The sequence below is a fragment of the Hyperolius riggenbachi genome, chromosome 5 (assembly GCF_040937935.1).
Source record: "Hyperolius riggenbachi isolate aHypRig1 chromosome 5, aHypRig1.pri, whole genome shotgun sequence".
NCBI lineage: Eukaryota > Metazoa > Chordata > Amphibia > Anura > Hyperoliidae > Hyperolius > Hyperolius riggenbachi.
The window spans coordinates 258,012,946-258,040,393 of NC_090650.1; the positions used below are offsets into that span (position 1 = coordinate 258,012,946).

Consider the following 27,448-nt stretch of genomic DNA (forward strand, 5'->3'; position numbering starts at 1 on the left):
TAATTGCCAGTTTTAGGCAGTGTTTACAAACAAAAAACATGTATGCTAACCAGCATGTGATAGGCTGAGAGAAGCTCAGTCTGTGACTCATACAGAGCCTGGAGGGGTGGTGGAGAGGGTGTGTATAGCTTCTGCCTATCACAAGCAGAGCAGCACATTCCTGCCTGGCTGACAAAGGAAAGAAGATTAGATTATATAACAGAGATAATACAGCCACTGTGCAACTAGGAAAGGCTGCAGTAAGACAGACCACATTAGAACAGGTATAGGATAGAAGAAATAAGGCTGAAAATGTTGTTACAGAGTCTCTTTAATTTGTTTTCTTAATTGAAAGTTTTTTTTTTAAGGCAAAGGTGTAAGTCCAAGTAACTTGAAAGTTATTATTATTATTTTTTATTTATATAACGCTAACATATTCCGCAGCGCTTTACAAAGCACAATAAGACGACAAGGGGAACATAGATACAACCAAAAAATGTACAGCAGAGTCTTAAGCAGCACAAATATTGTGACAAAAATAGTAAACATTAGGAGGATGACCCTGACTTTGCGAGCTTACAATCTAAAGGGTAGTGGGGGGCACACTAGGTAAGGAGGTGGAGGATGGATGAGGCAGTGACCCTTTGCCTTTGATCATATTGTGAACAGATAAGTAAATAGGGGCTATAAAATGTTATAAGCTTGTTGAAAAAGTGTGTTTTAAGAGTGCGTTTGAAGATGTCCAGGTTTGGAGCATGACATACAGGCTGTGGAAGAGAGTTCCAGATGAGGGATGATGCTTGTGTAAAGTCCTGGATGTGAGCATGAGAGGAGGTGATCAACTTAGAGGCCAGGAGAATTTCTTTGGAGGAGCGAAGGTTGCGGGAGGGACAATATCTAGAGATTAGTGAGGAGATGTATGGAGGGGACAACTCGTGAAGGGCTTTGTATGTTAGAGTCAGGGGTTTGAACTGGATTCTCTGGGTGATGGGTAGCCAGTGGAGAGAACGGCACAGTGGGGCTGCATCAGAGGAGCGTGTGGAAAGGTGAATGAGGTGGGCAGCTGAATTTAGAAGGGATTGGAGAGGTGCTAGCCTGTTTTTTGGTAGACCACAGAGCAGGGTGTTGGAGTAGTATAGGCGGGAGATAATTAAGGCATGTACAAGCATTTTGGTGGCCTCTTGTGTGAGGAAGGGACGGATACGGAATATATTTTTGAGCTGGAAATAGCAGGTGGTGGTTAATGAGGCAATGTGAGGTTTAAAGGAGAGCTCGGAGTCAAGTATAGCCCCCAAGCAGCGGACCTTAGAGGTCGGGGTTATTGGGGTGTTGTCTACAGTTATGGTTGCAATTGGTGTTGGTTTAGATAGTGATGGTGGTAAAATCACAATTTCCGTTTTTTACTAATGTTGAGTTTGTGGAAGCGGGAGAACATGAATGCAGAAACGGCACGTAGACAGTCGGGGACTCTGGATAGTAGTGAGGACAGGTCAGGAGCTGAGAGGTAGATGTGTGTCATCTGCATAGAGGTGATACTAAAAAACCAAAAGAGTTAATTAATTGTCCCAGGCCACGAGTGTAGATTGAGAAAAGAAGTGGCCAAGAACCGAGCCTTGAGGAACACCAACACTCAGTGGACGTGAGGAGGAATTGGTGTTAGAGAAGAAGACAGTGTAAGAGCGTCCAGAGAGATAAGAGTGCTGAGTTTACAAATCCATTCATGTGCCCAATATGTTGTGATTCAACCAATATATGTCCCATATTGAACAGATGTTGGAAGTGTAAAGCTATATACACACAGTAGACTTCTGTCTCCCCAAAAAGTTCATAATCACACTCTACTGTCTGTACAGGGATCAGCTGCTGTTTTTTCAGAAATCTGTCAGATCACTTTGGCCGATTGCCTGTCTTTCCACAGTGCTTTGCAGCATAATGCCTCATGCTCATCCTCCCTCTTCCAAACGTGTACAGTGAGAGTTGCCAGGTGGCCTTTATGATAGGCAAAGAGCAGGAAGTAGAGCAGCTTTAGTGGCTGCTATGGAACTCAGAATCGTGAACATGATCTCACTTTTTTTCTCAATGTGTACACTACTCTTTTTTTATACTTTTGGGTTTCTTTATCCTGTGATCAAATACTTAGTGGGGAGGTTCAACGAAGGTTAGAAGAATGCCTGCAGTACAGTGAATTTGGGAAATCAGTTTATCAAAACAAATAGGACCTGCAGTGGAAGTACATTATATACACTATAAGTTTCACACAACTATAGAATGCCATATGAGATCACATTTCTAGAGGGGATAATGAGATGGCGTCATGCCTTCCCTCTACTTCCCCCATGACTGGACAAAACAATGTGAAGTACATTATGTATAAGTAAGTACTCTCCCAGCACTTCTGCTCATTTGCTAATAGCCCCACGATTTGTATTAACCCCTGTGTGAATTGATCAAGGCAACTTGAATCAGATGAGGAAAATGTAAAAAGTTGCTTTTAAAGGGTGGTCATGGTCATTTTAACAGTATATGCATAATGAGAACATGGCAAAGGCTGTGATAAACAGAAATAAAGTTTGCAAGAGACTTATTCAGATCAATACATGTTTAATAACAATCAACTACCAAAATGTGACACAGAACTACTTTTGTTTTTTTCCCTCTAAAAGTTACACTGTGTTGTAAATATTTTCACTGTTGCATGATTTGAAAGGCTTTGCAGTAACCCCAAGTTCACATACTTAGATAGTATGTCTAGTTATTTCAAGGCACTCAATAGTTATATCAACAAATTAAACAGGGGAACGATAAAACGTCACTTATGTGGCTCAATGTTATCTTGTAGCCAGTTTACAACGATGGAAGGCTTTGGGTTGATGACTAAGCTAGGAGCTGTCCTACTGCTAGCTCAGGGGAGCAGTAACGGGAACCGTGCTTGGGAAGTTTGGGATGAACATAGACCAGCTCGCCCCCACTGAGACACGTCTTGGGACTTTTCATGTGTCCACTGCTGATGGGTAATTGCGGTGAGAGGAGGGACTACGGGGGTTCCAAGTGGGGCAAGAGGCAGCACCCCTGAAACAGCCAACCTGGCACCCCAGCGAAGGAATGGTCGGTGTCAGTTGCGGGGGGGTGGGTGCGAATTGGAAGGACAATGGGAGGGGGCAGGAGGAAGGGGAGTAAACGAAGAGAGGAAGGAGGGAGGGGTGTGATAATGGAGGTGGGCGGTTCGGTGCTTGGTGCTGAAGGATATACTGAAGAAGAAGAAGATCCCTGAGAGCTCGGATCGCGCTTTTACACCCGCCCTCCCCCTCCCTATCTGCGCTCGATTGTGGATCCTGTGGATTGCCGGGGAGCCGCCGCTGCTGAGTGTATACAGAGAGGGCTCGGTGTGCCCGAGCGAGTGAGGCGGCTGCGCAGCTCCTGTGCGCACACACACCAGCAGCACACTGGCATTTCAGAGGAGGCCGGGCACACACAACTGAGAGAAAAGTATTGAGCTCAGCCCGGCTGCGGCTCCCAGACCCCCGGCGCCCTCCGGCATGGCTTCCGAAGAACTCTACGAGGTACAGTAACCCGGGCGGAGGAGGGTGGGGAAACAGCCGAGCCTTCCAGCAGCTCTTCTCTCCCCGTCCCCCTCTCGGTAGTTGTCCTGGCAGGCAGTGTGAGAGGAGTTCCACTCCTGTCCCTCCTTCCTCTTCCTCGTCTCGCTGCACTCTTCTGTAATAGCCCGTGTGCTGCTCAGCAGTCATCAGCAAGCAATTTGCTGGACAGAAATCATGAGCCGAGCCAAGTGTTAGCCCGGCCTCCCTCCTCCTCCTCCTCTGCAGCCGGGAGGAAGATGAGGGAGACTGTGACATTACTACTACTGCTGGGCTTTCCGCTAAACTACTACGAGACGTGCCTGGCCTGTGCTCCGGGGGGCTGCCGAGCGCTGGAAGACTTTCTGCAAACTCCAGAGCCAGCCTATGGGCAAAGCAAGCAGCCGGCTCGGCTCTCACATTATTAGGAAAAGTAGTCATCTTTATAAATGTGCTGAGGCAGCAATGCACGTAGCGTATGGAGGGAGGGGAGACACGTGTGATTGGGTAGAGGGGATGTAAAGTATTGGGAAAGACTCCTTACCTGGGATTCCTGCTGGGATAATCCTCTTCATCCTCCTTTCTTTCGTCTCTGCCATGCTCTTGTAACTTCTATGGAACTCCAATACAGTCATTATGCATGCGATTATGGCTCTCTGATTTGAAATGCAGACGTACATAACTTTTTGGAATGTTGTCACCACTTGGACACCTCTACTAATAGGGCTTCAGCAAATTCCATGGGATGCTTTTGGTTGGAAGAAAGTGATAAACTTGAACTAGGAATTTGGAGAATGCTCTCTTTCAGCATTATATAGTAGAAGGACTGGTGGTACTTTTGTTGTTAAGTTGTGAGTAACAAGGCACAGGAAGTGTATCCTATTACTATTTGGAACTTGGGAACTGGTCTGTCCCATCCAGGAGTAGAAAAGTTCTTTTTAGGAGCCAATTCTGTTGCAGTCATTCAAACAGACAGGAAAAAAAACCCTCAATGTTGGGTTCTAAAATGGTGGGCTAGAGTACCCACAACTGACCGTTCTTCGGTTTCTCTAAGTCATTGGGGTCCCTCTTCCCTCCCCACCCTAGGGGCCGTGAGCAAGGGTATGAGCGTAACAGGGGCGTAGTGGTTAGTGCTCTTGCCTTGCCAGGGCAACATCTGCAAGGAGTTTGTATGTTCTCCCTGTGTCTGTGTGGGTTTCCTCTTGGCACTCTGGTTTCCTCCCACATACCCAAAAAACATACAGATAAGTTAATTGGCTTCACCCTAAATTGGCCCTAGACTATAATACATACACTACACAATACATGCATAGACCTTTGACTATGGTAGAGACTAGATTGTGAGCTCCTCCGAGGGACAGTTAGTGACAAGACTATATATACTCTGTACAGCGCTGCGGAAGATGTCGGCACTATATAAATACTAAATAATAGTAATAACCAGAACTGCACATGTCAGTGCACAAATAATTCCTTGCCTGGTTTGCAACTCATGCATGCGCAGTTCAAAGGCATTCGTGCATCGGGCTCTTCCAGGAGAATATTGGACTGAGGTGCCAGTCGAATATTAAAGAGGGTGGGAAGGGGAGGGACCGTGAAGACAATAAGAGGCAGAAACAGTGTCTGCAGCCGGTAATTAGCCCACCGTGAGCTTAAAGTGTACCCGAGTCGCAGCTTGAGTACAGAATCGCATACCAAAGACGAGGGAAGCTTCTGGATCCTAATTAAACTTCCCATGGAGTTCTCCGGATACCCGTTGCCGCATGTTGATGCTCCAAAGATTATCAACAAAGGCTTGTCGGTAAACTGATCGAGACCACGCTCTTCTTCAAGCACTAATGCAGCCCTACTCTGTTTGCGCCAGTGCAGCCATGTCTGTGCAAGATGCCGAACTCCATGCTAATGCGTGGAACAGCAATGCTTGTGCCAGAAAACGAGTGCAGCCCTGTTCAGCTGGAGGGTCCGCGAGCAGCAACGGGGGCCGGGGAAGCTTCATTACGATCTAGAGCAGGGGCCGGCAAACTTGTGCAGGATCGGGCTGCACCACAATTGCCATGAAGATCGCTGCTGTTGTGTGCTGCACGCAACTTTGAAAGGACGGTGGGAGGGAGAGGAATCTGGTCATCTAGCAGCGGTCCGGCTTTACAGTGGCTACAGGCTGTCATAGGGTGACGTGGCATGAGATTGAAAACTACAGTACTGCCCATAATTATTCATACCACTGGCAAATTTTGACTTAAAGAGGAACTTCAGCCTAAACAAACATACTGTCATAAAGTTACATTAGTTATGTTAATTAAAATGGGTAATCTCTTACCCACCCTGTTTTAAAAGAACAGGAAAATGTTTGATTTCATGAGGGCAGCCATATTTTTGGTTGAAAGGAGGTGACGGAGCATGAGACGCAGTTCCAACTGTCCTGTGTCCTGATCACCCTTCCCAGTTGCTAGGCAACGATGACAAACTAATCAGAAATCCCGTCATGCATTTGCACAGGAGCAGGGGAAAAAAAGCCTGGGCAGTTTTATTGGATGGGGTGGAGCTTAGCTTCTGTGCAGCCAAAAATGAGACTTGGGTAAGAAAAACAAAGTTCTGATGCTGTGAAACTGTTAAAGAAACTCCAAGCCTTTTCAGTGCTGCTGAGTAGATGTTTAGTCTGGAGGTTCACTTTGGTTACTTTTATTCAACCAGGAAGTAATTTTTTTGACGGGAAATAACATAGGTATCTCCCAAAAGATAATAATATGAAGTACAAGAGGCATTATTGTGGAAAAAAATTCTCAGCTTTCATTTACATTTGAGCAAAAAGTGTCCAGTCCCAAATAATTCATACCCTTCTCAATAATCAATTGAAAAGCCTTTATTGGCTATTACAGCAATCAAACGCTTCCTATAATTGCAGACCAGCTTTTTGCATGTCTTCACGGGTATTTTTGCCCATTCATCTTTAACAATGAGCTCCAAATCCTTCAGGTTGGAGGGTCTTCTTGCCATTACCCTGTTCTTTAGCTCCCTCCACAGATCCTCCAATTGGATTCAAGTCAGGACTCTGGTTGGGCCACTACAAAACGTTAATGTTGTCTGCTAACCATTTCTTCACCACTTTTGCTGTGTGTTTTGGGTCATTGTCCTGCTGAAATGTCCACTGGTGGCCAAGGCCAAGTTTCTCTGCAGACTGCCTGATGTTGTTATTGAGAATCCTCATGTATTGCTCTTTTTATGGTGCCATTTACTGTGATTAGGTTTCTGGCTAAAAAAAAAAAAAAACCTCCCGAAAGCATTAGGTCCCCATCACCATGTTTGACAGTGGGGATGGTGTTCTTTGGGTTGAAGGCTTCTCCTTTTTATGCCAAATGAAGGAAACAGCATTGTGACCATAGAATTAAATTTTTGTTTCATCTGACCATAGCACAGAAGACCAGAAGTCTTCCTCTTTGTCCAGATGAGCATTTGAAAAGGCCGAGTGAGCCTTTGTGTGCCTTATCTGGAGAAGTGGCGTCCTCCTTAAAGGGAACCTTAACTGAATGGGGGGTAAAGAGTTTTACTTACCTGGGGCTATTACCAACCCCCTGCAGCAGTCCTGTGCCCTCGGCGCCGCTCTGGAATCCTCTGGTCCCCCTCTGTCACTTAGTTTCGTTTTTGACGACTCACCAGTCGCCGGCCGCCATGCGTATTATTGGACGCATTCACCAATGCAATTAGCGCTATTGCGGACCGCAACGCGTACAAAAATACGCGCTGCCGCATATCTACGCGTGCGGAATGCGGCAACGCGTATTTTTGTACGCATTGCGGTTCGCAATAGTGCTAATTGCATTGGTGAATGCGTCCAATAATACGCATGGCGGCCGGCGACTGGTGATTTGTCAAAAACGAAACTAAGTGACAGAGGGGGACCAGAGGATTCCAGAGCGGCGCCGAGGGCACAGGACTGCTGCAGGGGGTTGGTAATAGCCCCAGGTAAGTAAAACTCTTTACCCCCCGTTCAGTTAAGGTTCCCTTTAAGTCTGCACCCGTGGAACCCAGCAGTGTGCAGTGTCTGTTGGATTGTCTGCCTTGAGACATTTCTACCAGCACAGCCAAGATTCACCAGGATGGCCTTTGGTGATGATCCTTGGATTCTTTTTTTCACCTCTCTCTCTATCCTCCTGGCCAGCACAGGTGTCACTCTTGGCTTGCGACCATGTCCTCTGAGATTTTCCACAGTGCGGAACATTTTGTATTTTTTAATAATACTTTGCACTGTAACCACTGTAACTTGAAAACATTTAGAAATGGCCTTGTAGCCTTTTCCTGACTTGTGAGCAGCCACAATGTGCAGCCGCAGGTATTAACTAAGCTCCTTTGTCTTAGCCATGACTGTACACAAACCAGCTGCAGAGAGCTGCTGTTTTTCATCTGTTGAGTTGAATATTGAATAAAATAGCTGTTCCCAATTAATCAGGGTAATTAGGATGCTTTAGAACATCTTGGACTATTTGGAATGGTATAGAACTTTGGATTTTCCCACAAACTGTGACCGTTTGTGAAGGGTATGAATAATTTTGGACTGGACACTTTTTGCTCAAATGTAAATAAAAGCTGAGAAATGTTTATTCCCCCACAATAATGCCTCTTGTACATCGGCCTATCTTGTGGGAGACACCTATGTCATTTCCCATCAAAAAAATACTTGCTGGTTGAATAAAAGTAAATTTAAATCAAAATTTGCTAGGGGTGTGAATAATTATGGGCAACACTGTATGTAGAGTCCCAAGGAGGATACAAATAACTAGGCTGTGTTCCCCTGAGAACAGCTTCTAAATGCAGCAGATAGACAAAAATGGACAATATTTCATATATTTTAGCTCTGGAACACTGAAAGACTGTATAATTGGGCAGAGACAATGAAACATGAAATCTACTTTTTAAGTTTTTAAACATAAAATGAAAACTGTGGGATGTCTATAAAGGTCATTTTAGATATAGGAGGATGTATACAATTTTTTATCTGTTTTTCATCTCAGGTTTACTTTAAATTAGGAGGAAACTGATATTTTTTATGTAAAACATTTAACACAGTAAGAAATGAACATGAAACACTGTAACATTTGTCTGATGTAAGTTGAAGGTATATTTACACTTCACAGAAGAAAGCTGATTGGTCAGTGCCATTGGAGAACAAATTATCAGATTGATTTGTAACTAAGTGTAACTAAGTAATTACAGTACTGAGCAAGTAAAGGGAGAGAAGGTTATCTGCTGGATACAGAAGAAACTGTTATGCATTGTTTACACAGTTTGGAATACTTGAACACAATAAATTTTTGGGTGACAAGGGTATTCATATCAACTGGCAGCTAAGTGAACTGAAAAACCCTTCCAGTAACTTGGAAACCAGTCATATGGTTTTAGTTGTTTGTGTTTATTCTGTGTTTAATACTTTAAAACATAGAGGAAATTTGTGTTTTATCCCACTTCAATTCAATGTATTTTTCAATGTTGAGCCTTATACGAAGTATATTATTTGAGTATCCTGGTGACTTTTATGTAGAGTAGTTATGCACAACATTTTTACAATGTTCAGCTTATTATGAAAGCCAGTGCTTTCAGCTACCCCCAAGCAGAAGTAATATTATATCAAGTACCCTGTAACGATTGGTGTCAGCTAAACAGATTTTCTGATTATTGGTGATCTGCAGAATTACCAATAATGCTAGTATAGCCAGACACAGGACTACCAATGTGAGATAGTTTTTGGTGCAACAGTAATGAGGAATAGGAAGTCTCCCGAGGAGCGGGTGCTTCAGACAATACTGCAGCCTATGGCCACCTGAGTAGCAGGCGAGTCAGGCTGTACTGTAGTCGGTGGCCACCTGTGGAGCAGGTATCACCTACTGAGCTACAGAGAATGATCACCTGAGGAGCGGGTGATTAAGACTATACTGCAGCCAGTGAACACCTGAGGAGCAGGTGTTAGACAGTGCTGCAAAGGATATTCACCTGAGGAGCAGGTGATTAAGACTACACTGCAGCCAAGGGACACCTGAGGAGCAGTTGTTACAGACTGTGCTGCAGTTGGGCTTCACCTGAGGAGCAGGTGAAATGCCCCAGATCCCTCGCCAGTGGCTAGGCCCACTGGTGAGGTAAGAAAGGTCAGCCAAGCAGAGTAGGCAACGTACGGACAGATAAGGTACCAAGACATAAGACTGATTCAGTGTTAGATACAGGCAGGGTCGGCAACATGAATCAGATGGGCAGAGGTACAGAGTCAGTAAGCAGGAGAATAGTCAACGGAAGCAGAAGGTCATAACGGATAATACAATGAATTAGTACTTTAAGCTATCAACAGAATCTGGCTAAGTGTGAATTCCCAGCTCCACTGGTTCTAACACACTTTGGGATCTGACTAGGTCTGAGCGCTCACACGTTAGCATTCGCAACAGCAGACACGGAGCAACTGACAGACTACCACTATATATACACAGATGCTCCGCAGCGCCGCCCTAGTCACTCAGCCAATCCGACGTAGCGTCTGGAGTCAGCTGACCAGGCAGATCAGCTGACTCCCCTTCTATTCGCATAAAGGTCCTGTCGCCTGGCGCGCGCGCTCGTAGCCCTCAATCTATGTGCAATAGAAGGACCAGGCAGAGCACCAGCATGTAACTGCGTGGCCGAAGCCGCCGGCTGACACGCGGAGATAGCCGCCATGCCGCTTGTCTCTGCGGCGGCATCTCCGCTATCCTTTACATACCCCTTGACAAACATACATTCATTGGTAGTCCACTTTTGTAGTGGTACACACCTCTTTAACATTTTCTGATGCTTTTTAAATAGGTAAAAATGTATACTCATTTTTCTATATATTGTATCTCAAAGCTCACTATAAGGGCTTGGGGTCCTTTGGGGGTCGTTTCTGTGCTTGCAATTGGGCTTTGTGCAGCGATCCCTGGCGATTGGCGGGTCTCCCAAGGTCCATTTCTGCCGGCTTCAGGCACGTAGCCCCACCCCAAAAGAGAAGTATTGATGATGTGGCGTTCTGGGGGCAGTGCTACTACTGGAAGCCATACCTCTGGAGACCAGGAAGTACTTAAAACTTTATTTAAACAGGAGGATTGCCTATAAAGTTGCTGCAAAATCACTTTTGAAAATGAATTCAAAAGTGATAAGTTTAGATATACCTGTAGCTATTGTTGATGGAAAGACATTCCATAAATGCACCATATATAGGAATATGTGATAGAAAGTAATATCAGCAATATGGACAGGACAGTGGCTAAGTAGGCGACAGGCTTAGATTGCAGTGCTAATGTGGACCTTCCTCTTTTCCCGGTTAAACCCGTGTGATAATTTCTGCCCAAGACCATAAATCCTTGACCGACCCTCTGGGCCGACCGATTGTGTCGGGCCTGGGGTCAGTCACGGAAAGACTCTCCAGATATCTGGACCACATCCTCTGGCCATTACTGCTCCATATTCCATCACATCTTGGCGATACCATTGATGTCCTGGAGGGCTTTGGGTCCTCATCGTGGTGTAGGGGAGACCTGTTGGTGACCATTGATGTCACCAGCCTCTACAGCAGAATTCCACACTCCGACGGTGTTGGCGCTGTGAGAATGTTTTTGGATAGAAACACCAAAAAAAAAAACGTCTTCTACAATGCCTTTGTGTGCGAATGTTTAGAGTTCGTTCTTACTCATAATGCTTTCCTATTTGGTGACACATGGTACCAGCAGGTCTCCGGCACCGCAATATGGACCCCGGTTGCTTGAACCTATGCAAACCTGTTTCTAGGTGCGTGGGAAGAACTTTACATCCGTTCCCCTAATAGTCCTTACCGTTCGGCCCTGAGGATGTGGTCCAGATATGTGGATGATGTCCTGGCCTTCTGGTCAGGAGATGTTCCACTATTGCAATGTTTTCTAAGATACCTCAATCAGAATAATGTGAATATGCTCTTAACCATGGAATGGTCAGCAGAAAACATTTGTTTTCTTGATTTAGAACTGGCCTTCACACATGAGGGCATTATAATCAAAGGCTATCGCAAGCCTACTGCTTCTAATACTATATTACATTGCAAGAGCTACCATCCCCAACACGTGACAGAATCCCTCCCCTATGGCCAGTTCCTACGCTTACGTAGGAACAATACCCAGCTCCAAGACTTTCTCCACCAGGCAGAGGAACTCAAACAGAGGCTCCTTGCCCGGGGTTACAACGAAAACAACTTAGATTTAGCCATTAAAAGAGCCATTGACAAAAATAGGCTAGATCTTAATAAAAGGAGAAGTTGGAGCAAATCCACTAAGGGACCAGGGGCCATATGCAATTCTCTTTTTCACCTGAGTTTTCACCTAGGAGATAATTTTTCATCTTTGATTTTAAATAACTTTCCAGTACTTTTAAACTAAAAAAAAGTACCAAAAAGTTGGTAAAAAAAGTACTGTCAAAATTATTTTAATCATTTTCTTGCCTTCTGGGGGCTTAAAAGGCATTTTATTGACAAGTTTAAAAATATCACCTAGGAGAAAACACAGGTGAAAAAGTGAATTGCATATGGCCCCAGGGGTCCTTTTCATTCGATTTCCCCCAACCCTCCCCCCCCCCCCCAATGGCCAGCTAAATAAAATGGGCCTTCAGTAAGAACTGGTCCCTTCTGCTTTAGGACCCAATACTAAAAAATGTTTTACCCTCTCAACCTCTAATTGCCTTTAAAAGAGCGCCAACCATCAGTGATATCTTGGTACACGGCAATTTCCGCGAGCATCCACAGCGAACTTGGCTGAGTGAATTTGCCTCCACAGGTAACCATAAATGTGTTTTTTGTAAAGCCTGTCAACTTATGAAGACCGGTAAGTCCTTTAGTTTGGGCTCGGTCCAGTGCAGTGTCCTCTTTTTTTTTTTTTTTTTTTTTTTTTTTTTTTTTTTTTTTTTTGCTACATGCAGAACCAAATACGTGGCCTATGCCTTGTGGTGTCCATGCTAGCGTTTTTACATTGGCAAAACCTCCAGAATGGTCAAAGAACGTATCTTGGAGCATGTACCCTCCCATCCTAAAAACAAAGGCTGTCCTAGGATTGTTGAACATATGTCAACTGTCCACCAGAGCAACCCTGACCTTTTCTCTTGCATCGATTTTTGCAACACCCCTCGCAGGGGTGGAGATAGAAAAAATGTATTACTCAGACAAGAAGCGCATTGGATCCTACGCACTGATGCTATGGGATCTTTGGGCCTTAACGAATATGTGGACCTTGCCTGCTTTCTTGACCCTTGATTTTTGGTGCTCCTGCATCCACCCCTGAGCCGCCTCTTGTTGCCCATCTGTTCCCACCATGGCTCTTTGTGCTTTCTTTTAATCATGCTAAACTATAATAATAAAATTTAATCAACTGTGTTAATTACTCTTTGATCAGGCACGCCATGCTGGGACTTTTGATGTGCTTCTCCATTGTGGTACTATCCTCTAGTACTTACCCCCCTTTTCCTCACTTTTCTACGTGTACCACACCTTTTCACTTCCCTTACCCACCTTATTTCACTTCCTTCTGGGATTTTTCACTTTCCAATCTCCCTTCTTTTCCTCCCTTTTTTTTTTTTTTTCCTTTCTCTCTCTCTCTTTTCACTTTACACTTTTTGGTACATCTAGTTTCTCCTCCCCTCCCACCCCAGTATAGACTTTCACCTGTTCTTGCTTTACTTCCCCCGATGCTGAGCTGGTACTTAGCTAATATAGCTACTATATGTGAAAATGTCTCCATATCCTGCTAAGATGCACTCTGCTTTTCGTGTGTGCCTTTCTTTTAAGAGGTTTCTGGTACGTGATGCCCCGGTTTGCCTCTCGCCCAAGTAGTGTCGGGCGCAGGACTACTGAGGTTGCCATGGTAACTACTATATTTGTGTACTTTGTGAGCGCTCACCGTGCAGCTCCGTACATAGCAGGACTTTTCACGCACGGCCATTGGTCAGCGTGCAGCAGCGTCATAGATGACGCACGTATGTGACCTCTTTGCAAATGGCTGTGCGTGTCACTAGCCTCTTCCGGCAGTTTAGCTGGATGGGTACCGGACTTCCTGTATGGGTGGGTCTTTCACGGCGGACCAGAAGTGCGCTTCTAAGTGCTTTTAAACCCCGCCGCCCTTCCTGCACTTGTTGCACGCTCACCTCAGAAGAAGCTTGGCATCCGCCATGCAAAACGTTCATTAGGCTGTGCACCCACATCCGCTGCCTCCCACCTTCACCTAGGCATCCCCTAGGACACTTTTGGTGTGACATATGTTTTGATGCTTGTCAAGTTTGTCATATTTTTGCAACGTTTACCACAACTTGCTATCTATGGGCCTGGTTCACAAAGCGGTGATAACTCAGTTATCACGCCTAAAAGACTTTAGTCTTTAGTGCTTCAAGAGGTCGACCATCATACCTGTCCCCAAGAAAAAAGGAGTCTCTGACCTGAACAACTACATGCCGGTAGCCCTTACGTCCATCATAATGAAAACTCTAGAGCGGGCGGTGCTATGCAACCTCAAGATCTCCACCTTGCCCCTTCTAGACCCCCAGCAGTTCGCGTATAGGGCAAACAGGTCCACTGACGACGCTATAAACATCTGCCTGGAGTTCATTTATGACCACCTTGACAGACCAGACACGTATGCCAGAATACTACTCCTGGACTTTAGCTCGGCATTTAACACTATTTGCCCACGCATCCTACAAGAAGAACTAGCCACACTGGGTGTGCACCCAAGCCTACGCCTCTGGATCACAGACTTTCTCACCAACAGGACCCAAACTGTAAGGCTGGGCGACATCCACTCACAAACCATGACCACGAACACAGGTGCCCCTCAAGGCTGTGTCTTGTCTCCACTGCTGTTCTCCCTCTACACAAACAATTGCAGATCCAAGGCAGACTCAGTCAAGGTCATCAAGTTCGCCGATGACACCAACATTGTCGGTCTCGTCACCAAGGACAACATCCAGGAGTACTGTCAGCAGGTGGAAAGAATCTCCAAATGGTGCATGGAGAACAAACTAGTGCTGAACACTACAAAAACTGTCGAGCTAATCGTTGTCTTCAGGAAATCTGCTCCCACCCCACCACCAATTCACATTGATGGTATGGAAGTGGCCAGAGTGCCTTGTGCCCGTCTCCTAGGCACCACCATCTCCAAAGATCTCAGCTGGAGGCCTAATATCACTGCCATCCAAAGGAAAGCTCAGCAGAGACTCTACTTCCTCCGCCAGCTAAGGAAGTTCGGCATGGCCCCGGAGATTTTGACCAGCTTCTACTCCGCCACCATTGAATCGATCGTCTGCTCTTCCATCCTGGTCTGGTACACTGGCGCCACCGCCAGCGACAGGCTCACACTTCAGAGGGTTATCAGAGCAGCGGAGAGGGTCATTGGAAGACCTCTCCCCTCACTGGACCTCCTACACAAGAGAAGGCTGAGATCGGGGGCGCTGAGGATCGCTAATGATCCGGCTCACCCGGGCCACCGTTACTTCTGTCAGCTCCCACTAGGACGGAGACTTCGGGCCATCTCCACAAGGACTGCCAGACACAGTAACTCTTTCTTTCCCTCAGCCGTCAGCCTTCTAAATTCCCTCCACATACTCCCACCAGCACACAAGAACTAATTGAATTGAACTAATTGTCTCAAAACTAATTGACGATAGTCCATTCTATGACTTTTCAGCCCTGTTACGGGTAACGTAAAATTGCTGCTCTAGCATGTAACGCAAATGTTAAGTGCAATAATGTAAACGTAATTGCTTGTAAAAGTTGCTTGTGTAAGTTAACTCTGTTCTGCTGTTCTATGCTACCTATCGTTGTCTCCTCTTGAGCTATTTGTACTGTGCCAAACCCAATTCCGGGCATGACCCAGTCATGCTTGGCGAAATAAAGAATTCCTGATAACCTTTGCACCGCTGAGTTAGCACTGCTTTGTGCTGGTTATCGCGCGCAATCGCGCAATTCCGACCGCAGCGCCTATAGGGTTTAATGGGCGCGCAAAACTTTGCCCGCGGGAATTTCGCACGAGTTTCTTCTTATCACGCCTAAACTGAGTTTAGGCGTGATAAAGGTCTTTTCACTGGCGTGCAAAGTGTTTGCACCGCTTTGTGAATCAGGCCCTATGTGTCATTGCTGCATATTAACCACTTCACCACTGAGGGGTTTTACCCCTTGAACACCAGAGCAATTTTCACCTTTCAGCGCTCCATCCATTCATTCGTCTATAACTTTATTATTACTTATCGCAATGAAATGAACTATATCTTGTTTTTTTCGCCACCAATTATGCTTTCTTTAGGTGGGACGTTATGCCAAGAATTATTTTATTCTAAATGTGTTTTAATGGGAAAATAGGAAAAAATGTGGGAAAAAATATTATTTTTAAGGTTTCGGCCATGATAGTTTTTACATAATGCATGCTACTGTAATTAAAACCCATGAAATGTATTTGCCCATGTGTCCCGGTTATAAAACCGTTTAAATTATGTCCCTATCACAATGTTTGGTGCCAATATTTTATTTAGAAATAAAGGTGCATTTTTTTCAGTTTTGCGTCCATCCCTAATTACAAGCCCATAGTTTATAAAGTAACAGTGTTATACCCTCTTGACATAAATATTTAAAAAGTTCAGTCCCTAAGGTAACTATTTATGTTTTTTTTATTGTATTTTTGTTTTGTTTTTTTTAAATTACAAAAAAAAAAAAAATTGGAGTGTGGGAGGTAATGAGTTAATTTATTGTGTAATCCAATATATTTGTATGTGTAAAATACTTTAGGGTGTAGTTTACTATTTGGCCACAAGATGGCCACAGTGAGTCTGTTTACATGCGACCTGTAAGCGTCCTTCCGGACGCTTACAGGAAGCAGTAGGAGGCTGGGAGAATCACAATGATCGCACTGTTTCTAATAGAAGCAGTGGATTATTGCGGGGGCTTAGATCAACGAACGGGAATGGATTTTCCCGTTCATTGATCTCCGAGCGGGCGGCGGCGTGCACGAGCGGCGGGTGCGCGCGCACAAGCGGCGGGAGCGCGGAAGGTACAGATTTCTCCGTCCCTGGGGGTGAAAGGATGGAAAAAGGGACGGAGAAATTCGTACCACCGGGGGTAAAGTGGTTAAACTATAGTGCCAGACTTCCTTCCTTCCTCTGTAATTTCTAAAGTGGGCCTGAACTCAGAACTCCTCTCTGCTCTAAAAGATGCACAACAGCATAATAACAAAAACATTTCTTTGTTACAGCTGATATAAATCTACACAGTTTCTACTTCCTGATTCATGGAAGCAGACATATTGTTTACAGCCTGTACTTTCAAATGGGCTTATCTGCCATAGGCAGTAATGTAACATAGAGGGCGATCAAATTACAATTAGTGATTAGACACAAATGAGGGGGAATTACACAGGCTAATCTCTTTAAATACATACAGGGTGCATTTCTGTTATGTTTTCCTTGTGTCCTGTGCAAGAGTTTAAGTCCACTTTAAGACATACTAAGGAAGCCTAAAGCCCCGTACATCTGCTAGATAAAACTTGGCGGAGGCAGCTGCAATTGACCACCTCTGCTGGGAAATGTAGTGTGTGTACAGCGGCCCTCGATGCCTTGGGCCAGTGATCTGCCTGGAAGATTGAGTCAGCCGATTGCCGTGCGAGAGCATTGTTCTTCACCCTGAGCCAGCTACAGTAACGGTCCCTTGCTGGCGATATTCCATGTTAGTTTGTACAAGGCTTTAGATTCCCGGGTTTGTACCCAAGTCGGGACATTAATTGTATGTAGTTTATGTTCTCCCAGCTGTTGTGCGTTTTCACCCACTTGAAATGTGCTTCTGTTGGGGACCAGTGTTGGTTTCAAATCTTGTTAAATATTGAAATTTTATGGTTTGACCAGGACTGAATTTTGCATTGTTAAAATGTATACTGTGTGCGTAAAAAGTACTGATCAAATTACTTATGTAGCAAATATAATAGTAGTGTAGGCTGCTCCTTTTAACATGCATAAATACTGGGCTTATAAGCCAGTGTACAGTCCTGGCCAAAAGTTTTGAGACTGTCATAAATATTGGAAATTAGAAAAGTTGGTGCTTAAGTTTTTATAATAGCAATTTGCATATACTCCAGACTGTTATGAAGAGTGTTCAGATGAATTGCATAGTCATTCTTTGCCATGAAAATTAACTAAATCCCCAAAAAACCTTTCCACTGCATTTTATTGCTGTCATTAAAGGACCTGCTGAGATCATTTCAGTAATCGCCTTGTTAACTCAGGTGAGAATGTTGACGAGCACAAGGCTGGAGATCATTATGTCAGGCTGATTGGGTTAGAATGACAGACTTGACATGCTAAAAGGAGGGTGATGCTTGAAATCATTGATCTTCCATTGTTAACAATGGTGACCAGCATCATTGCGTTGCATAAAAATGGCTTCACAGGCAAGGATATTGTGACTACTAAGATTGCACCTAAATCAACAATTTATAGGATCATCAAGAACTTCAAGGAAAGAGGTTCAATTCTTGAAAAGAAGGCTTCAGGGCGTCCAAGAAAGTCCAGCAAGCGCAAGGATCATCTCCTAAAGAGGATTCAGCTGCGGGATCGGAGTGCAACCAGTGCAGAGGTTGCTCAGGAATGGCAGCAGGCAGGTGTGAGCGCATCTGCACGCACAGTGAGGCGAAGACTTTTGGAAGATGGCCTGGTGTCAGAAGGGCAGCAAAGAAGCCACTTCTCTCCCCAAAAAACAGGGACAGATTGATCTTGTGCAGAAAGTATGGTAAATGGACTGCTGAGGACTGGGGTAAAGTCATATTCTCCGATGAAGCCCCTTTCCGATTGTTTGGGGCATCTGGAAAAAGGCTTGTCGGGAGAAGAAAAGGTGAGCGCTACCATCAGTCCTGTGTCATGCCAACAGTAGAGCATCCTGAGACCATTCATGTGTGGGGTTGCTTCTCATTCAAGGGAGTGGGCTCACTCACAATTTTGCCCAAGAACACAGCCATGAATAAAGAATGGTACCAAAACACTCTTCAACAGCAACTTCTTCCAACAATCCAACAGTATGGTGAACAATGCATTTTCCAGCACGATGGAGCACCGTGTCATAAGGCAAAAGTGATAACGAAGTGGCTCGGGGACCAAAACGTTGAAATCTTAGGTCCATGGCCTGGAAACTCTCCAGATCTTAATCCCATTGAGAACTTGTGGTCATTCCTCAAGAGGCGGGTGGACAAACAAAGACCAACTAATTCTGAGAAACTCAAAGAAATGATTATGAAAGAATGGTTTGCTATCAGTCAGGATTTGGCCTAGAAGTTGATTGAAAGCTTGCCCAGTCGAATTGCAGAGGTCCTGAAAAAGAAGGGCCAACACTGCAAATACTGACTCTTTGCATAAATCTCGTGTACTTTCCAATAAAAACCTTTGATACGTATGAAGTGCTTATAATTATATTTCAGTACATCACATAAACAACTGAAACAAATATCTAAAAGCAGTTTAGCAGCAAACTTTGTGAAAACTAATATTTTTGACAGTCTCAAAACTTTTGGCCAGGATTGTAAATCTACAAGGGAGATGGTAAAATATGTTTATTGAACAAGTCTAAAAGTCAGGAATCTAGACCGATAAAACATGGATTCCATGATTATGTGGAAATAAACGGTACAATCTGCGGCTTAACGTACGTTTCGTAGCATTTCTGCTGATCATGGAATCCATGTTTTATTGCTGTCGATACACTTGACTTTTAGACATGTCTACCTTTTTATATACTGGCCTATAAACCCTACCTTTTTTGATTTTCTATATTGTATTTTCTGATCAATTAACCATAAGTTGTTTTAATCATAATTCTGATTACAGTTCATGGATCTGATTAGCCTCCTGTGAGCCAGAACTTTCATAACTCTCTACTTTTGAGCACCTAATTTTAGAGATGTTAGATTGTGATATCTGCTGAGGGACAGCCAGTGGTATGAATTTTCCAGTGTGCTCTATAGAGGATTAAAAAAAAGTTACAGTATCTCTCAAAAGTGAGTACAACACTCGCACTTTTTGTAAATATTCTACTACAGTGTTCTCCCCAGAATTTTTTTTCCAGCCAGGTGGCATGAAAAAGTAGGCGGGTGGGGCAATATGAGAAAATGCAGGGCCGGTGCTTCTGTGCGCAACTCTGCTTATAGCATAGGAGGAGGTGAGCCGATGACAGCCGGGTGCTCACCAAAACTAGCCGGGTGGAGCACCTGGGGAGAACACTGTACTATATCTTTTCATGGGACATCACTAAAGACTTAAAACTTTGATACATTGTAAAGTAGTCAATGTATAGCTTGTATAATGGTGTAAATTTGCCATCCCATCAAAGTAACTCAACACACAGCCATTAATGGCTAATGCTGGCAAGAAAGTGGCTATACCCATTAGTGAAGAATGTCAAAATTGTGGCCAAAATTTTGCCCAATCAAGCATTTCGCTTCCTCTGGGTCATTTTACTCATTAGTCTTACAAGGTCTCAGGTGGGAATGGGGAAGCAGGTGTGTTACATTTAGTGTTATTGCTCTCATACTGTTCACTGGAAGTTCATCATGGCAGAGAACTCTCTGAGGTTCATAAAAAAGTGTTGCTCTACATAAAGATGGCCTAGGCTATAAGAAGATTGCCAACACTCATGAGACTGAGCTTTAGCATGGTGGCCAAGACCACACAGAGGTTTAATAGGACCTTTCCACTCAGAACAGGCCTCACCATGGTTGACCAAACAAGTTGAGTGCATGTGCTCAGTGTCATCCATAGGATGTCTTTTGCAAATAGATGTATAAGTGCTGGCAGCATTGTTGTAGGGGTGGGGGGGTCAGCCTGTGCTTTGACCATATGTCACACACTGCATCAAAGTGGTCTGCATGGCTGTCATCCCAAAAGGAAGCCTCTTCTAAAGATGATGCACAAATAGTTTGCTGAAGACAAGCAGACTAAGGACATGGATTACTGGTGTCAAGTGAATGGCAACCAGATGAGTAGAAAAACAAAGATGTCTTGACTACAGTAAAACATGGTGGTGGGAGTGTCATGGTTTGGGACTGTATGAGTGCTGCCAACACTGGGGAGCTGATGTTCATTGAGTGAACCAGGAATGACAACATGTACTATGACATACTAAAGCAGATCATGATCACCCTCTGTTCAGAAACTCAGCAGCAGGACAGTATTCCTAAATAACGACCCCAAACACACATCCAATACAATCACTACCTTACTAAAGAAACTGAGGATAAAAATGCTGGACTAGCTAAGCATGTCTCCAGACCTAAACCCTATTGCGTTTCTGCGGGGCGTCCTCAAATGGAAAGTGGAGGAGCACAAGGTCTCTAACACCCACCAACTGTGTGATATCCTCATGGAGGAGTGGAAGAGGATTCCAGGGGCAACCTGTGAAGCTCTAGTGAACACCATTCCCAAGAGAGTTAAGGCAGTGCTGGAAAATAATGGTGGGTACATAAAATATTGGCACTTTGGGCAGAATTTTGATATTCTGCACTTAGGGTGTACTCATTTTTCTTGCCAACAGTTTAGACAGTAATGGCTGTGTGTTGAGTTATTTTGATGGGACATCAAATTTTACTGTTACACAAGCTGTGCACTGAAGATGGTACACTTTGTATCAAAGTGTCCTATCTTCAGTGTTGTTCCATAAAGATTACAATATATTTCCAAAAAAATGTGAGTGATGTACTCACTTTTGTGAGATACGGTATGTCCATCATAGTCTAGGGCCAATTTAAGAAGGAAACCAATGAACTTATCTGCAGGGCTGTGGAGTCGGGGCAATTTTGGGTACCCGGAGTTGGAGTCGTTGATTTCATAAACGGAGGAGTCGGGAGTCGGAGTCGTCTGATTTTTGTACAAAATCCACAGCCCTGTTAAGTATTAGACTAAGGAGTCGGAGTCAGAGTCTGAGCCATTTTGGGTACCCGGAGTTGGAGTCTGAGCCGTGGTTTCATAAACTGAGGAGTCGGAGTCAGAAGATTTTTGTACCGACTCCACAGCCCTGCTTATCTATATGTTTTTAGGATGTAAAAAGCAACCCATGCAGACATGCGGAGAACATACAAACTCTGTGTAGGTAGTGGAATTCCCCTTTAAAATTATTTTGTTGCTGCCAAAACTGATGTTCTGTGAGCACTGGCTGCTGAGCCTTGTGAATTTGAGGGCCAGGAATTCTCAGTTCTTTCCACTGTTTACTGAGAGAAGAAAATCAACTGTTGCTTTCTTGCTGTGCTTGTGAGGATCCAATAGTGTGAAAGGTGGCAATAGATAGGTTTAACTAAAATTCTTTTGTGGGCACAATTATCCTTTCACTGAAACAGCTGTTCTGCTTAGGTTTAACATGCTTCCATGGCAGTACCTCCTTGCATGCCTTTGACTTCCCTGCCCTGAAACTATTATTCAGCTCAAGTCTTTTAGCAGAGACTAAATACACAAGTGTCTTGCTTTTTGACAGATTCCCTTTGAGGTTATCTGAAATGGACTAAATTATCCTTGACTTCAGCCAGCCATGCATTGTTGAGAACTTCCTACTTGCTACACCCTGATTAGTCTACTACCTTGCTCTACTCTATTTCAAAAAACATTTTGGGAAGGAATTTTATTAACAATCTATGAAGCTGTTGTACTTGCTAGTTCTATGTTGCTTGAAGCAGAACATAGCTTTGTTGCCATCATTCTGTGCCTAGTTTAAATTTCCTGACACATCTAGTTCTGTTTTGAATTGATAAACTGTTCGGACTCCATTAGATATCTATTGATCGGCTAAATCACTTTCAGATATGATCATGGTGATTGAGTTTATGAATGTTTGCCCCGATATGGCTACCTTTTTTAAAGCGGTATTGTCACCATAAAAATCCAATTTCAACAGCAACTGGTCTGAGTGTATTAAGTGATAAAGATGCTAATCCTGCATTCAAAACTTGCTAAACTTTTTTTCTGCTGTTATGGTTTGTAGTTATCACATACTTTAGGAGCACTAGCCCTAGTGCCAAACAGTGCCAAAGAGTTGAATGCTGGGAGTTCTTTTTATCTATAATATATTCCTCCTCTTCCATTTATTTCCCTGCCTAGCTGATCACGTGTGTTTACAAGCAAGGCTGAGGTGACTCAGCGATTGGATTTGTAAATAAAAAAAAAAAAGACAGCGCCGTTGTTAATATACACCTCAGTAGGAGTATCTGAAGACTCTGAAAGGAGGGCAGCTAATGAATACACAATGAGCAAGAGAAAGGAGGGGGGAAAACAAGAGTCAAGGAGGATATGATGTCAGCATTAGCTTGGCAAGATGGCCACTGCCGAGAATAGGATTTTCTGCTTTTCTTTTATAAAATTCATAGAAATCATTACGTGGATAGCACAATACATCTGTTATGTAAGTAGAAGTAGTATTTATCTACTTATATATGTGTTTTTTATTTCTAGGTTAGCATGGGTGTCGCTTGTTCTTTAATGCCCTTCTACCCACACTACCTGTGGAAGATATGTGGATTCTTCCCTTCTCATGCGTCTGAACTCCCCTCATCACCCCTTTCATAGTTCTGGCATACCTACAGTGGTTGTTGTCATAGCTCCTATGAGCCAACAGTCAGTGGTGCGTGCGCACACATGTAAATACATCCCCATCCTTAGGCCACATACACACATCAGACCATAGTCTTTTGAAAATGAAAGATCACAGACCAATTTTACCCCCTTCCATGTAGTATGAGAGCCATACCTTCACAGTCTTTTCTATGGAGCTAAACTCCCCAATCAGAAAAAAATCTTTGCAAGATGCTGTGCACAAAGATGCTGTACAGACACAAAAGATCAGTATCTGCAAAAGATCTGTTCCTGCAAATTGCATTCATAGTCTGTGAGATCTGCAGATCATCATACACACCTTGTTTAACTGACATTTATCTGCAGATCAGACAGTCATCTGCAGATCTGAAAATCCATCCTGGTGGATCTGATTGCAGATAAATGTCTGTGAAACAAGGTGTGTATGAGGATCTGCAGATCTCATAGACTATGAATGCATTTGGCAGGAACTTATCTTTTGCAGGAGCAGATCTTTTGCAGATACTGATCTTTTGAATGTCCACAGCATCTTTGTGTGCAGCATCTTGCAAAGATTTCTGTCTGATGGGGAGTTCAGCTCCATAGAATAGACTGTGTAGGTATGGCTCTCATACTACATAGAAGGCGGTAAAATTGGTCTGTGATCTTTCATTTTCCAAAGACTATGGTCTGATGTGTGTATGAGCCTTAAGTCTATTGCAGCTAAAGCTCTCTGGTACTAGGTAAATGTGAATTTGTTCTAGTTTTTTTTTTCTGTGTATTTATTTAAGGTATACTTTCTTAAACCGTGTACGGCTTGATCCCTCTCCGTGAGATACGGGTATAAAATTATGTTCCCTGACACAAATACAGACCAAGCGTTTTGTGTATAGCTCTGTATTACTCACTGCATCTTTACAATGTTCATTGGCATTGTGTTTATGAAGTAAGACTTTTTGGTCACTGAATCAATTCTTTCACACTTCTTTGAATGGGGCTGTATTCATTTAGTACAGTCTATTTTTATCCTAGTTATTGTTATTTGAGTATAAAAGTGTTCCTTAAGTGTCCTTCAATATTACAAATGAACATTTCCCTATGTATGTTTAGAAGAATCCTGGACAATGATGGCTCTAGGCACAGTAGGTACAAGTAACTTCCGCAGCGATCTTAAAATTTGCACATGCAGCAATCCAGGCTGTCCAAACACCTCTTTTGTACTTTTTTATAAGTACAGTGTTCCCCCCCCTTTTTTTTTTTTTTTTTTTTCCTTTTTTCTTCTTTGTCGTTAAAATTGCCTCCTCCAAATTTCAAAGACAGAAAGTTTGTCTGTACCCTGGAACATTGCTTTTCCTGTCACTGGTCAGTTTAGTTATGCAGCTCCCTTTTGAACTCTCCAAGAGTAAAGGGGAGCAACATAATTAGTTATGCAATGTTTGGTTTCTAGTGTACAGTCCACTGTACTTATGCAATGTTTTATGCGCCATGTTATGGTTAGCACTGAAATATGCTAAACTTACTTTTCTGTATTATATTGTTCACTTGTAGGGCATTATATTATACAGTCCCTGTTTCCTGCTTTTTTAGCCAATATCCTCAGTAATGAAAGCGTTTTAAAAGCAGGTCCAGGTGTTTCAGTTTGCAATGTTAATGGATCCTCCAACTGGGTCGATGCAAGTAAGCAAATCATGTGTTACTAAAGTAGCTAATGAGGAATCTTTGTCTCCATGTAGAGAATTCTTTGGGGTTATGAAGGAAGAAATAGCTGAAATGGTTAAAAAAGTGACAGCACCTTTGGTGGCACTCTATACAGTTCCACTAAAAGTATCACAAGGACAGCTAGTGTGGTTCCTCTGTCATTTGTTAAGTGGATAGCACTGAACTGTCAGATACAAGAGCTGAGAAAGAGAACCCTGCTGAGGCCCTTTTCACACTATAAAATGCAGATGCCTTTGTGTAAATGCACTTCCTTTTGCATTGTGTTAGCTCACATCTATGTACCTTTTTCTTTCTACAACATAAGCAAGGTGTGTGGGCTTTGGGGATAAAATGCATATTGCAGTAGATTTTAAAATCAGAAATTCAATGTGCATAGTGGAAATGCAAAAATGGATCCAATCACACATCTATTTGTCATTTTGGAACTGTGTGTGCTTAAAGGAAACCTAAAAGCGATTTTTAATTCCTTTTTGAAGTAGACCTGAACTCTTGCATGGGACAGGAGGATAACACATTAAAAAGCATCCTTGTATGTATTTAGAGATATTAGCCTGTTGAATTCCCCCTAAATTTTGACCAAGCACAAGTTTGTAAGCTGTGTCAGCTGCTTGCCACGGCAGAGAGACAATTGGTAAACATAGAATGTTAACAATATGTCTGCTTCCATGAGAGCACATGTATTGCAGGATTTCTATCAGCTGTAACAAAGAAATGTTTTTCTTTAAAGGTTATTATGCTATTGCTTATCCTTTAGAGCAGAGAGGAAGTTCTGAGTTTGTCTGCTTTGAGGCTACTTTCACACCAAGACGTTGCGTTTAAGGGGACCTTATGGTCGCATAACGTGCCCCTAACGCAACGCATGGTGGTGTTGAAGTTGGACGTCAGATTGAGCTGCGTTATGCAGCTCTCAAAACAGCCGCTCCAGGTTAGTGATAGGAAGTCCGGATCTTTTTAAGGATTCGGATCATTTGAATCGGATCATTCAAAAGATCCGGATCTTTGATCATTTGAATCATTTTACTAGGGAAGCAGACTGGGTGAAATGACTAGCAGGACAGGACTTACCCTGCACTGTACATTCTGTATGTTCCTGTTTCTTCCAGACAGACATCCACTGTGAACCGAATCTTTCATTGTGATGATCCGGATGATTCGACTCACAAAAAAGATCCGGATCAAATGAACGATTCGTTCATGATCCAGACAACACTACAGTTCCACCACGAGTCACCACAGTGCAGTGAATATTAATTAGCCATGTGGCTGGCTGCGGAGGAGGAGAGGAGACCTCCTCCTCCAACATTACTGAGCATGTGCAAACAGTCTAATGTGGCTTAAGCCCAGTATAACGTACAGCATGCAGCACTTTGTTTAAACGTGCTGCGTTACTATGTAACGCAACATGTGCACTGTGAACAGCCCATTGATTTTACAGTGCTGTGAGTTAGGCTGCGTTACTGGCTGCTGTAACGTGGGACTTTAACGTCCTACTGTGAAACCAGCCTAAAGGGAGTCTGAAGCGATTTTTAAAATAAAAAACAGATACCGAAGGAGAGGGAAGGCTCTGGGACCTAAAATGGCACTCTCCATATACCTCTCACTGCAGTTGTCCTTTAACCAGTACACCATCCAGCCCCTGCTGGAGGGCATCATCTCAGTCCTTATTGGTAATCTCCACCCCATCTGCCTCCCAACTACATCTAGAAGGGCAAGTCCTCTCTAATGCATTGAGCTTCAACAGGGTTTTTTAGCCTATTCACATCAGACGCAATAGGGCCATCTTTGATTAGCTCTATAATTGGTGATGATTATATATTTATGGAAACATTGTCTCTTGAAGGAATGCTTTAACTGTAGATACCTGAATTCCTGCACAGTTGGTATATTGTTGGTGTTCGCCATAAGGCACCCATTCTCAACTACGTTGCCAAGCGTTACAACACCTTTATTGGCGCAGAAGTCTGGGAATAGTTGTGAACTCCTAAAGGAAGCAGTTAGGCCTTGTTGACATTACAAATCGCCAGCTCTCTCGCAACCGCTAGCAGTTTGGTGAGCGCTTTTCTAAGCGATACATTTTTTCACTACCTGACGTCAGGAAGTGAACTTATTGACACGGAAATTAATAAATACGATGTATTTATTCATTAAAGCGCTGCGTAATATGTTGGCGCTTTATAAATACAATAAATAAATAAATAATAAATTAAAGCGCTCGGGAAATCGCAATTCAAAGCACTTTTTAAGCACTTTGCGATTTCCCTTTACTTTATATTGAATACAAATGCTCAGAAAATGGTGCAGGAGCCGCGTTTGCGATTCAATAGAAAGCAGATCGCTTATGTGAGAATGCTCACATAACCGACCATTGCACCAACGCTTTTAATGCGCTTTTTTTTTATCGCCAGCGCTCCAAAAAGAGCGATATCGCTCTTAGCATGAACAAGCCCTTATTCCACAGAGGAGTGTGAGCCTCATATCCTTTAGCACCATATATGCTGCTTACACATTTACAGACCCTTAAGCTGGCCATACACTGGCCCGATTTGCCACCGTTTCCACAGCAGATTCGATCGCTGGGATCGAATCTGCTGCCA

The 27,448-nt window shown here is 43.5% G+C and overlaps 1 protein-coding gene across 1 annotated transcript in view; it reads left to right on the plus strand.

Moving 5' to 3' along the window:
• The first annotated feature begins 3,177 nt into the window (after window positions 1–3,177).
• CDYL (chromodomain Y like) overlaps window positions 3,178–27,448 on the plus strand; it is a 121,367-nt gene continuing 97,096 nt past the window's right edge. The window contains exon 1 of the mRNA XM_068236836.1: window positions 3,178–3,539. Coding sequence (XP_068092937.1) covers window positions 3,516–3,539 — 24 coding nt within the window. The 5' untranslated portion in view covers window positions 3,178–3,515. The remainder of the gene's footprint in view (window positions 3,540–27,448) is intronic.